Below are 12,524 nucleotides of genomic sequence, written 5' to 3'. Positions count from 1 at the left end.
TTTGAGGGATAGCAAGAAGCCTAGGGTCAAATTTATTTATTTATTTATTTATTTATTTATTGAATTTCTTGAATTCCTGTTTTGGCTTGTCTTTGCTTTTATTCTGTTTTACTGGCTTTATGTTGTAGTTTTGTTTTTATTATATTGTTCATTGCTCTTATGCTGTACATTGATTAGATTTTTAAAAAATATTAAGTCCTTTATAAGTGCTTTTAAATAAATATATATTTCACGAAGGCTTTTTGCTGAGTTCCCAGCATAGCCCTTGATGCCATGATGCCCTCCCACAAACACACCATTATACATTTTCAGCCTCTTTCTCTCAGCTAAGACTTAGGCTGTGTACACATTACTGTTTACCCTGGCTGCAGTGCACTCCCACTGCTGGATTTTGAATCCTTGTACACATGATGTTGCCCATGAATGCAGAGCTATCCTGTGATTTCTTGAGAAAAACTGGTGTGTGGTGCATTTTCTCTCAAACCAGCTGCAATCTGAAAGGAAAACGTAAGCCACATTCAATTTGCAGTAGAAGCATCAACATCATAACAGAGGTAGCAGTGAAGTTAATCTGCATTTGTCAGAGGCCAGTCAGGATGGCAGAAGTCAGATTATCTTGTCTTTCAGGAGAACTCTGCTTTCTGCAGAGTACAGTCAGCAACCAGAAGTGGTCTGAGGTGGTCTTCTCCAATCTGATGCCTTCTATAATCTCTGATTCAATAGGAATGCCCTATTATGACCTATTGCCTCCACAGGAATCTTATTGGGAACCATTGGATCTTGTAGTTTTAATCCAAATTTTCAATAGCTTTCCTTGTAAGGTAGATAAGAAGTTTCTGTGTAGACAAGACAATCTCTCTTTGAATTTTTCAGTGTGGTATTCCAGCTATGTGGAAGCCATGAAGTCAGTAGTCTCGTTAAACATTAACATTCATTGGGTTTATGTGGCCCCCTCCTATCCTCTCTTGTGGTGTTGCCATAAGAAAATAGGTTTTGTTTCAATTTTTGATTAATCAGTTTATCATTATCATTATTGTTTTCCTAAGTCATAGTTACATATAAACCTAAACTTAGGTTAATATAAAGCTTGTGATCTGTTTGCAGCTGTGTCTAGAGTTGCGTCGGAAACAGAGTGTCAATTTTATTATAAAGGTAAAGGTAAAGGTACCCCTGCCCGTACGGGCCAGTCTTGACAGACTCTGGGGTTGTGCGCCCATCTCACTCAAGAGGCCAGGGGCCAGCGTTGTCCGGAGACACTTCCGGGTCACGTGGCCAGCGTGACATCGCTGCTCTGGCGAGCCAGAGCCGCACACGGAAACGCCGTTTACCTTCCCGCTGGTAAGCGGTCCCTATTTATCTACTTGCACCCGGAGGTGCTTTTGAACTGCTAGGTTGGCAGGCGCTGGGACCGAGCAGCGGGCGCGCACCCCGCCGCAGGGATTCGAACCGCCGACCTTTCGATCGGCAAGTCCTAGGCGCTGAGGCTTTTAACCCACAGCGCCACCTGCGTCCCCAATTTTATTATAGAACCTTCCTAATTGTTTTCAGGTGGCCAAATACATTACTGGCCCTTTACCAATGACGGGAGAATAGTTGGCTGGTGGTAGATACTGTGGTCACACTTCAAGTCTGACTACCTGTGATATGTGAACAGGCTTTTTGTTTCCACTCTATATTGCACACCAAGAACCTTTATGGATCTGAAGTTGCAATAGACTTCATTTGAAATCTGAATGACTTATCATTGCTATACTGTAGTTGTCTTACAACTTCAGTCATTGGAGAACATGATAAAATGAGATAAAACAGCAGAGCCTTGCACTGTGGCATTTAAAGACCTAACACACATACTGTTGCACAAGCTTTCCTGGGCCAAAACCCAATTAATAGATGCACAATGATATGTATTGTATTAATCGCGATTATACACCTTTGGGAAAATATCTAAATATGTGGATTACCTCCTCATTCCATAATTGATCAGTCAGGTGTTGTCAGATGTTCATAGGAATGGGTTTTACTTGTTATGGAAAGAGTCTGGGATTTTACTGGTGTATGTGACAGCGAAGCTTAAATCTTTTCAGCAATTCTTGGAAGTTGGAAAATGGGAACCACAGTAAAAATTCCTTTTATTTTTGTCATCCTTTCCACAGATCTCTTAAAGTTAAATTACTTTCTCTTTCAGTTTTTATATATGTGCTTGAGGATAATTTTCCTGTTGTCTTTATTTTTTTGCTTTGAATTTGAGTAATACTGAAGCAATTAATTATGGTCCAGAGAACTGATTTCTTTTTTAATACACTTAGTCACAGGAAACCTACTTCAAATATTGCCTAACATGTGCACTCTTGTACAAGTCATGTGTGTCGCCATGGTTAGAATCAATGAGGAAAGGACTCTAAAGCACCATGAACATTGTATTTGCATATCAAGATGCTCTGTGCATTTGACATCATGCTTCTCCTGTTACTCAGTTTGATTAATATTATAAATTGGCAGTATATCACAAGCAAATCGGCATATCATAAAGAACTTGATAACCCATTTTATGGTCAGGCTTTTTATATGGTAAAACTATCAGACTAGGTACAGTAACTGCACTGTTAGTGTAATTATTATTGCTTTTTGGCTTCATAGTTAGAATTTTACTCCAAATTCTGTCTTGGTGGTTTGAAAAACTGAGTACAGTTTGTATGACTGGTATTTAGCAAACTGTCATTTTAGAAGTGTATGTGGATAGCAAAGATTAAAAAGCCCTCTTTTCTACCAACCTATATTTACTTAACTGTAGATGAAACTGTAGATGTTGTTGGTTGGGAGTAGTGTACGTGCTTAATCACTGCTGTTCTCTAAGCATTATGTCCAGAAATTCAGTTTGGCTATACAGCTATCTCCATTAGAATCTCAAGATCCCCTGGGGACAGGATATGGCACCACCCACTTGTGCGTCTGCTGAGAAGCAAGCTGTCTACAAGGCATTGATTCTTTAATCATTGTAGTAAAACCCAGTGAAGCAGGCCATCGAGATAGAAATGTGGCAGTGCCAGGATTTCCCAGAATGCCCATGGGATACTTTTTATTAGCAGAAAAAGTTTTCTTGCCAATTCATTTGTGTCTGCGGAGGCAACCAGCAAGAGTACTTAATAGTGCTTTTACCACATTGAGTTCTTCTGCTTCATCTGTTCCTTTGAAATAGAAAGCATAATGCAAGTCTTGTTTGCTCTTCTTACCTCCAGCCATCTCACTGCTTTCCTTAATTTAGCATTTAATGTCTATGTTCAGACTTGAATGCCAAGCAATAGTCTGACCATACTGTGGTAACTGGTCATTTTATAATTAAAGCTGGAGGCAACAGGGTCATCAAGTCCAGTAACTTCCAAGAGATGTATGTCTTTGTTCATCTATCCCAGGGATCAGCAACCTTTTTCAGCCGTGGGCTGGTCCACCGTCCCTCAGACCATGTGGTGGGCTGGACTATATTTTGGAAAAAGAAAAAAATATATGAACGAATTCCTATGCCCCACAAATAACCCAGAGGTGCAATTTAAATAAAAGCACACATTTTACTCATGTAAAAACACCAGGCAGGCCCCACAAATAACCCAGAGATGCATTTTAAGTAAAAGGACACATTCTACTCATGTAAAAACATGCTGATTCCTGGACCATCTGTGGGATGGATTGAGAAGGCGATTGGGCCACATCCGGCCCCTGGGCCTTAGGTTGCCTACCGCTGATTTATCCCATGAAGCCTACTTGAATGCCAATTCAAATTCTGAATTCAAACATGTAAGTCATTCATTCTTCTCCTTTTTGCCATACAGTACATCAGTTTTTCTTTTCCATCTGAAAACTATGGATCCAGAAGTCCATTGACCTTCTTTTCTGAGATTTTGATTTGTTGTCTTCTGTGAGTTTTTAAAACAAAATATTTTGTACTTCTGTGTAACACAATAGTTTTCCTGAATATGTTGATATGCACCTTTTGTTTCTTAGTGTCCCTGTTTTGACTCGAGTCCTGTCAGCACTCAACCTCCTGAGTTTGCTGCATAGCTGTCAAATGTCCCTTATTTGAAGAGACAGTCCCTTATTCCAGCGCCATGTCCCTCTGCTGTCCCTTATTGATTGATGTCCCTTAAATGTCCCTTAAATGATGTCCCTTAAATTTCAAAGGAAGCAGCTTCTCTCCCTCCCTCCCTGCCGGCCAGGGAGGAGGGAGGCTCCAACTGTGTTGCTTGGCTGTGTTGCTCACCCAATAAGAAGTCTAAGAACGACTGGGGGGTGGTGGAGCTTGCATGCCTTGTGTGTGGCTAGTTAATGCAAGCTGAGGGGTTTTTTGAATGCTGGACGGCATTTTGTTGCACGTGCTGCTGCAAACTTTGCAGTGCAAAGCCAGGCCAGGGAGCCATCTTAAGTTGAGGCTGCATAGGCCTTGTGGTGCATGTGATTCAGATTCTATTCAGTTGAACCTCTGGTTACAAAGTTGGCTGGACAGTGTTCTCGAAGATACCAGCATGAGTTTGACCAGACTGCAGGACAGGAAGACTGGAGTGCCTGGAACAGGTGAGGCTTATTTTGGCTACTGGTCCCTTATTTTCAAATCTGTAAGTTGACAGCTATGGTTTGCTGCTAGAGGGAACATGTGGTATCTGTGCCAAAATGTTGGTGGGGGAGGAGTTGTTTCCAAGAGGGGGATCTTATTATCCCAGGACCTCCATAGACACTGCTCAGGCTTGTGTCCCAGAGAAGTCACTTTGCTGCTGCAAAAGTAGTGATTTGACTTCACTCCTGGAGGCACACTCGATTGTCTCTCAGGACAGACGGATGCCAACAATTCTAGCAGTGCGTTTGTTTTCATGTGTCAAGGTTCTGACGCATGAGTTTAGAATTTCCCCAAGCTTTTATTCTGTCAAACACTGTTAATGTTTATCTTTAAGTGTTGAAAGTATGAATACTTTGTGAATATAGAATGCCAGTGTAGCACCTCCTCAACAGTCTGATGAATGAACAACTATACTGAATAAAGACATAATTAGCAAGGGTGGGAGCTTTATGTTCACACTATTCTGCTTATATGTAGGCCCCACTTACTTTCTTCATATGATCATCTATGCATGTAAATAATGGCACAGTAAAAATCACAGAATTTACAGAGGCAGTTGGCATCCATTCATATGATCATATCTGCAGTTTCTCTATATATTATATATATATAATTTCCCCTCTTACATTATGTAGACTAAAGTATGATATCCTATGTGAGTGCCCGTAAGAGTCTGTCTACTGTTGTTCGAAACATAGCTTCAGTGAAGAATATGGCACCGTCTGTTGAATTTTTACTTCCTGTTTATAACGCTGACTAATATTTGAACTGAAAATGTTGGTTGTAATCTGTAGCAATGTCATGTACTTCCATGTTGACTTTAAACTCTTTCCACACATTTCTGGAGTTTGTCTGCTTGGTTCGGCCTGAAGAAGAGAGGCAAATCTGCTATCATTGAAGGCATAGAGAATAATCTGTGAGGAAGCTAAACAACTATTGTCTCTCTACAACGAAAACAGAACAGTAACTGGGATATCCCTGATTCTGCAAAGATGCAATTTAGCCCAGTGTTACTTTGTGACTAAGCGATATAATGACACCCAGCGACTATATCAGACTTCTTCAAGGGTTAGGTTTAAGAATGCCATCTTGGATCTAACAGCAATGCTTCTTTACTCTAAAATTTCCTTGCCAGTCTTTGGAGGGTGGTAGTAAGATTCCAGGTGTTCCAGGAACTAACCCAGGGTTGTGTTTCCATTGTGAACTCAGGGAACAGCAGAGGCTGTAGCTTTTTAAAATATATGATTTATTTTACATCTCTATACACTTGGAATTACACGGAGAGGACTAGATTTCACAGAATTACATCTCCAGGGTGTCTCTTTTTGCTTCTCTCACAGCTTCATCCAACTTGAGTCAAGAGCAGTCAGCCATGCTGCCCAGTCTCCGGGTTGCAGCCTCTACAGTCAGCAGCACCTTCTGTTCTTTGCAAAATACACATACAATCTTTTTCTGTTACCTCACTCCCAGCCCATCACCTTGGTAACCTGTCAATTCTCCTGTCTCTGTCCACTCCTCAGAGCTGGGGTGGGGAAGGACAGTTCTTTTGCATTGCCAATGACCCTCAATGGCCCAGTACTGTTTCTTGATGGCTCTGCATTTAACTAGCCCAGCCAGGCTGGTTTGCATAAGCCCATCCAGGAATTCCTTGTCTGTCACAGGTCTACAGTTTGCATTTTCCCTTCCTATCCCAAATATTAGCTACATTCTGACATTCATTAATTTCTTGGGTTTAGGGGGGTCTCCCCACAAACCTATATCAGTATTTATTTTTAGCATGGCTTATATTCCTGTGGCAGCAGTATGCCTGCCCGCCTGCACCCAGTCTGCCCACCAGACCAATCTACTCCTGCTTTTATTCCTGTACTGCACATGTACCTTCCTGCCATAGTTGCTATTGCCACCAGAGAGTGCCACTGTCACAAGAAAACAATGACTGTCAGCCACGCAGTCCTACATTTGCATGACCAAACCACAGAGCATGGGCCTAGAGTAAAGTTCTAAAGAGATGTGCTATCCACCATATTTTGTTTCTGGCTTGTGCCTGCCTGCCTCCACCTACTCTGGTGGAGGTAGAAAGGCTTTGGGGGCCCTAAATGATTGAGACACAGGGCTGTGTGGTTTGCAGGAAAACCAATTTCGCAGTTCACATACTAATGGGTTCATGCTACGATGCCATCCAGTGATAGACATGCATTATATTAACCCTAGATTTTATTCCATTCATGTGCCTTACTTGATTTGAAGTAGATACATGACAAGTTTGCTGTTTTTATGTTTTGAATTTTGAAAACAGTCCTCTGGAAATAATGAGAATGGTTACGCTGCAAGTCTTGTCTGACATAATATTTTGTTAACAAAATGGGTAACTTGCTTAGGCCAACTTATGAGTTAGAGAGTGTAACTGGCTTGAAGGGTGGAATTGTCTATTGATGCAGAGGATGCAGCTTCTAATACTATTCTGGGCACGAAAAGCTCTCAAAAAAAAACAGGAAGTCCTGCAAAAGGTTTAGAGTGAATAGGATTTTTCCTCTTATTTAGCTCCTGTTCTGTTTGGATTTCTGAATCTAGTTATTTTTTTAAGCATGTGTTTTTTACTACATAATTTATCCGAGCTTCCTTCTCAAGAAAGAAAGTAAGAAGATACCTTAGATTCATATTAATTATTCTTTTTTGAATCAGTACATTATCATAAGGAATGGAAAAAAGGCAGGCTTAAAGATTTGTTATCCTATATTATCTGCAGCAAGGAAAAATTAATGTATGTGTAATCACAGTTTAATTAACATATGGAAAAAATGTGTGGTTTGTGTATCATCAAAACAAATGTTTTATCCAATATTTAATTGAATTGGCTTGAACTGGCTTGAAGGCATGATATCCATTTAGCCTAATTTATCCCATAAATGCATAATGTAGAATATAACAGTGAAGATAACCCTGATTGGAACATTGTTGGAAGTATTTATTATTTGTGCTTTTTTTATATAACTTCATCTGCCTTTACAATATATTTTATATGCATAAATATTTTAGCACTTCTTGCAGTTTTATCTATGCCAATGTTTTTTGTCACATTAACTAGCTTTGAATTGTGTTTTGTGTCTTTTAGGGCATACAGGCCGGTTACTAAAATCCTTGTGCTTCATGAGTCTAACATTTCTGCTTCTGCACATCGTATTTCAAATCACAATAAACAGCCTTGAAGCTGGTAAAAGTATTAAACCTGATTATAACTGTGAGTATTCTTTTTATTTTTCTAATGTTCTTCACAGCTCTTTATGTAGGAAGGATATTGTGACTATCACCAATAGTGGTTTTGTTGTCATGGTTTCTAGGATTCGTCATAATTCTGCTTAAGGAAAGTGCTTTCTTTAGGATTATGGCTATGTAATTTGTAAACAAAATTAAGTTTTTCAAACCTCTCAAGATGCATTTCTTTCACTTCCTTATTTTGTTTTCTACTATGTGTAAAAAATAGCTATGTGTAGTTGGATATTTCTTCTATAGAACCTGTTGAAACTGAGCATAACTGCTGCCCTTTTGGTAGAAAGGGGCCACACTTCTGCAGTAAGTTCCATGACATGTTCTAGGGGGACAGTCATTTAGGGTGCCTGTAATGTTTGCCTCTTTGTCATGACCAGAATATGCATTTATCCAGTGTATGGTTATTGGCTATTAAAGCACAGTTACCTTTGGGTATTCCTTTGATTGCTTTCTCCATTGAAAGATCACCTGATAGTGCATTCTCAGTATGAAATTTTAGGGTCGGTTGTTGCCACTTACAACAATTAATTTGAGATTTCCAGTTTGTTTGACTCCATGCCTTCACTGTACGCTCATCCCTGCCCTTTCTGTAGAGTTTATATCAAGAGATAATCATATGAGTGGCTTGCAGTTTTCTACCATTGTCAGATAAACACCAGCATATGGTATTTCTTTCCAAAGCCTCTAGGTTGTGCATGATGCCCTTTGGCCTCTTTTGCAAGTTGCCATGCCATATTTTAGATTTGTTGCCTAGTTCAGTCTTTGCTGCTTGGTGCCCTCTGGTTTTTTTTTAATTCACCCCAGTGTTAAAACATGATGAGAACTGTAGTCCAAAACATATGGAAGGTGTCGTGCTGGGGAAAGCTGACTGAGTGTTACCCCATGATCAGATACAGTTTCACTCTTGTTCTAGAGGAATGATTCATTCTGAAACAGATGTTTCCCAGCTCCTGTTGACATTGACCCTCAGAAAGTTGTTTTGTAACCTCTTTGATATTAAGGTACATTGTAAGAGTGCATGGTCTTAGAATGGAAGATGGAAGTGGAAGTGCAGAAAGAATGGGAAACATGCTCTCTAGTTACCACTGAAATTTTAAATCTGTTTTTAAAAAGGTAAATGTAAACATAAATAGAGCTTGACTGCATTCAGTTTTAACATTTGGTTAACTAGCAAGGAAAACATGAACTATTGGTGCCCTACTCTGCTGACAGTTGAGTAAACTCAGTCCAGCTATTTAGAAATATAGATGCCTTTGAAGGAAATCTTGTTTTCTTTTAAACCATTAAGGATTATCCATCAACAGTAAAAAAAAGAAAGAAAAAGTAATGTATCTTAAAATGCTTAGATTTGTAACACATTTCTGGCTTTCTAAATTTGGATTTATTGTTTGGATTTAATATTAAGCATCATTCTTATAAACTAAGTGGAATGAAAACTTTATAGGTATGTAAGGAGTAATGAAGCATACAAAATCTTTCCAAAGCTGCAGTCTATTTCAGAAGTTTTCTTAGAAGAAAAGAAAGCTGTCCAATCTAATATTAGCCTGATTTTGTTTTGACAGTTAAATAGACCTACCATATATACTCGAGTATAAGCCGATTTTTTCAGCACATGCTGAAAAAGCCGCCCTCGGCTTATACTCAAGTGAGGCAGCAGCAGCGGGAGGAGTGGTCTGAAAGGAGCCCTTTCTCGCCGCTGCCCGCCTCTCGCAAGGGCAGGCACAGGAGCCGTGGTTGGGAGAGGTGCTGCGCTGCACTGTGCCTCTCCCAACCGCGGCTCCTATGCCAGCTCTTGCGAGCGGAAGAGGCAGTGGCAGAGGGACAAGCAGCCCGAAAGGAGCCCTTTCGGGCTGCTGGTTCCTCCTACGCTGCCTTTGCCACTGTCAGTGGCGGCAGAGGAGGAACCAGCAGCCCGAAAGCAGCCCTTTTCGGCTGCTTGTTCTTCTTCCGCCGTTGCTGCCACCACCAGGCTTGTGGTGTGGTGAACCGGCTTATACTCAAGTCAATAAGTTTTCCCAGTTTTTTGTTCTAAAATTAGGTGCCTCGGCTTATACAGTGTATAAAAATTGCCATGTTATTACTTTTAAAAATACATTACAAGGATGTAACCATTAAAATTGTTTTTCAGTTTATAAACAGTGAAATAGCAGGAGTTGAACAATATTGGTCCTAGTGATTAATAGAGGAAAGAAATTTTTATGAATGATTTTTTCCAACCAGCAAATTCCTAAATAAATGGAATGTGTTTACTACCCGTCACTATATTTTTTTTGATGCAAACACATTATTTTTTTTTAGATTTTCAATATGTACTATGAATGGCTTCTATGTATACTTATTTATCTTACAAATAATCTCCCTTTCTTTACATTATTGCCATTATAGGGATATCATTTCAATCACATAAGAAATAATTTGAAGATAAGCTTTTCCTTTTGTCGAGTATAAATATAATGGGTGATGTGTCCAACTAAGTGATATTCTGAGTAGACCCTTGAAATCAATGGACAGGTCCATTTCTTTTAGTGGATCTCCTCTAACACCCAATATAAATGTCAAAGTTTATTTGTGGATAAGATGCAGGGGTGTGTGTGTGGGGTACATTTGCCAGTATATTCCATTTGAGAGCCAGTGTGGTTAAGAGTGGTAGTCTCGTAATCTGGGGAACCGGGTTCATGTCTTTGCTCCTCCACATGTAGCTGCTGGGTGACCTTGGGCCAGTCACACTTCTCTGAAGTCTCTCAGCCCCACTCACCTCACAGAGTGTTTGTTGTGGGGGAAGAAGGGAAAGGAGAATGTTAGCTGCTTTGAGACTCCTTAAAAAGGGAGTGAAAGGCGGGATATCAAATCCAAACTCTTCTTCATCTTCTTCATATCAGTCTTGCAAAGGAATGAATAATAATTGCAACACTTAGATTCCTTAGTAACTAAGTAACTTAGTAACTTAGTAACTATTCCTAAGTAACACTTAGATACTTTTAAGGATAGTGTGTGAACTACAGAAAGGAGAGGGAATTGAAAGCAGAAGAAAATTAAAGGGCTACATGTTGACTGACAAATCAGGGAAATGGATAAAATGAGTGGTGAACAAAAGCATGAAAGTTGTGTGGAAAGAGATAATCGGAAAAAGACATACTGGGTGGTACCTGGCTGAACAGTTCTGCTAGTGCAAGGAGTTTTTGCAGCGCAATAGAACTTCCTCACCTTCTCCTCTCTCCATGTGTACTGTAAATCTTCTCTGGAGGGTTAGGAGAATCCCCAGAAGTGAGAAGAAGAAGGGTTTGGATGTGATATCCTGCTTTATCACTACCCTAAGGAGTCTCAAAGCAGCTAACATTCTCCTTTCCCTTCCTCCCCCACAACAAACACTCTGTGAGGTGAGTGGGGCTGAGAGACTTCAAGGAAGTGTGACTAGCCCAAGGTCACCCAGCAGCTGCATGTGGAGGAGCGGAGACGCGAACCTGGTTCACCAGATTACTATGAGGCTTATTCGGTCCTAAAATCTATTTTTCGTATTCATTTTAAAGTGTAAAATAATATTTTAGGACTGAGATGCTATTGCAAAATCAGGAACTACATAATCCGGCTGATAGATCCTCAAAGCAAGTTGAGGAATGCCTAATTAGGTTGGTCTGATGCACTTTGCTCAGAACCAACAATCAGAACACACAAAAAACTATCTGAAAGAAAGCTGCTTTAAACTTCCAACTGTCTAAAACTAGGAGCAGTGGATGTTTCCATGTTCTCTGCATAAAAGGAAGGAGGGAGTATCTTCTTTTAACGCTTTTCTGTTGCCACTGGAATGTAACCAGATACCATAACGTCTGCTCTGTTGCTTATAGAAATGTTTATTCCCTTTGGGGGATTTCTTGCAGACTGTTTTTATGAAAGTGTTGTATTACAATTGTTAACAGGAAGTGTGGTTTTACCTGCTCTTGATCCTAGATTTGTGTGCTCCGTGGTTGCTGGTAAGGACTAATTTCGTCGAAGTGTGCTTTCCCCAAAACCTCCTGTTTAGAGATACAGTAAAGAATGTGTTCTTCCACACCCTGCTTTAGTATAAGAAACCATTACTGAAACAATATGATCTCTTCTATAAAGGAGTGATATGTCTTGTACTGGGAAACAAGCACATATATTTATCCTTGCCACACTGATATAGAATATTAAACCATATGGAAATTTTATACTTTGGGATATTTGTAGATTAACCAAATTTCATGAATTTTAATTAAAGGGAAACAAACCCCAAAAGTTCAAACATTTAAAAAACAATATTCGAAACTCCTGGCTGGGTGGGAAGAGTTCCATGTAAGAATTTACAGCTGGATTTTTCAAACATTTATTTCAAGGGTGGCCTCACGTACATTATGGTAGTAGTCCAATCTAGAGGTCTCCAATACAGAGCTCAAAATACTTTTACTACTGTCTCATTAGTCTTTGGCAGAGAGTCCTCGTCAAATTCTGCAACTACAACAGCATTATTGACTCTCTTCTCAGAAGACAACTCAGAGAAATTGTAAACACTTACTGCCTCATAGGCAGCAATTATTATTATTTAATTGATTTCTGCTGGCTTAGTGACTTGCCCAGAAACAAGTGCATTTGTTGTTAGTCAAACCGCTGTGTTAGCAGCAACTAATTGACCTCCCTG

The 12,524-nt window shown here is 39.8% G+C and overlaps 1 protein-coding gene across 2 annotated transcripts in view; it reads left to right on the top strand.

Annotated features, from left to right (window-relative positions):
• The window catches only part of PIEZO2 (piezo type mechanosensitive ion channel component 2), a 211,957-nt gene that overhangs the window by 72,080 nt on the left and 127,353 nt on the right, over positions 1-12,524 (top strand). For both annotated transcript variants that reach the window (XM_083746718.1, XM_083746717.1), the window contains exon 3: positions 7,716-7,841. In XM_083746718.1, coding sequence (XP_083602844.1) covers positions 7,716-7,841 — 126 coding nt within the window. The remainder of the gene's footprint in view (positions 1-7,715; positions 7,842-12,524) is intronic.

Source organism: Podarcis gaigeae (assembly GCF_964106915.1).
Source record: "Podarcis gaigeae genome assembly, chromosome: 7".
NCBI classification, from domain to species: Eukaryota; Metazoa; Chordata; class Lepidosauria; order Squamata; family Lacertidae; genus Podarcis; species Podarcis gaigeae.
This window is presented reverse-complemented; position numbering and strand designations above follow the sequence as displayed.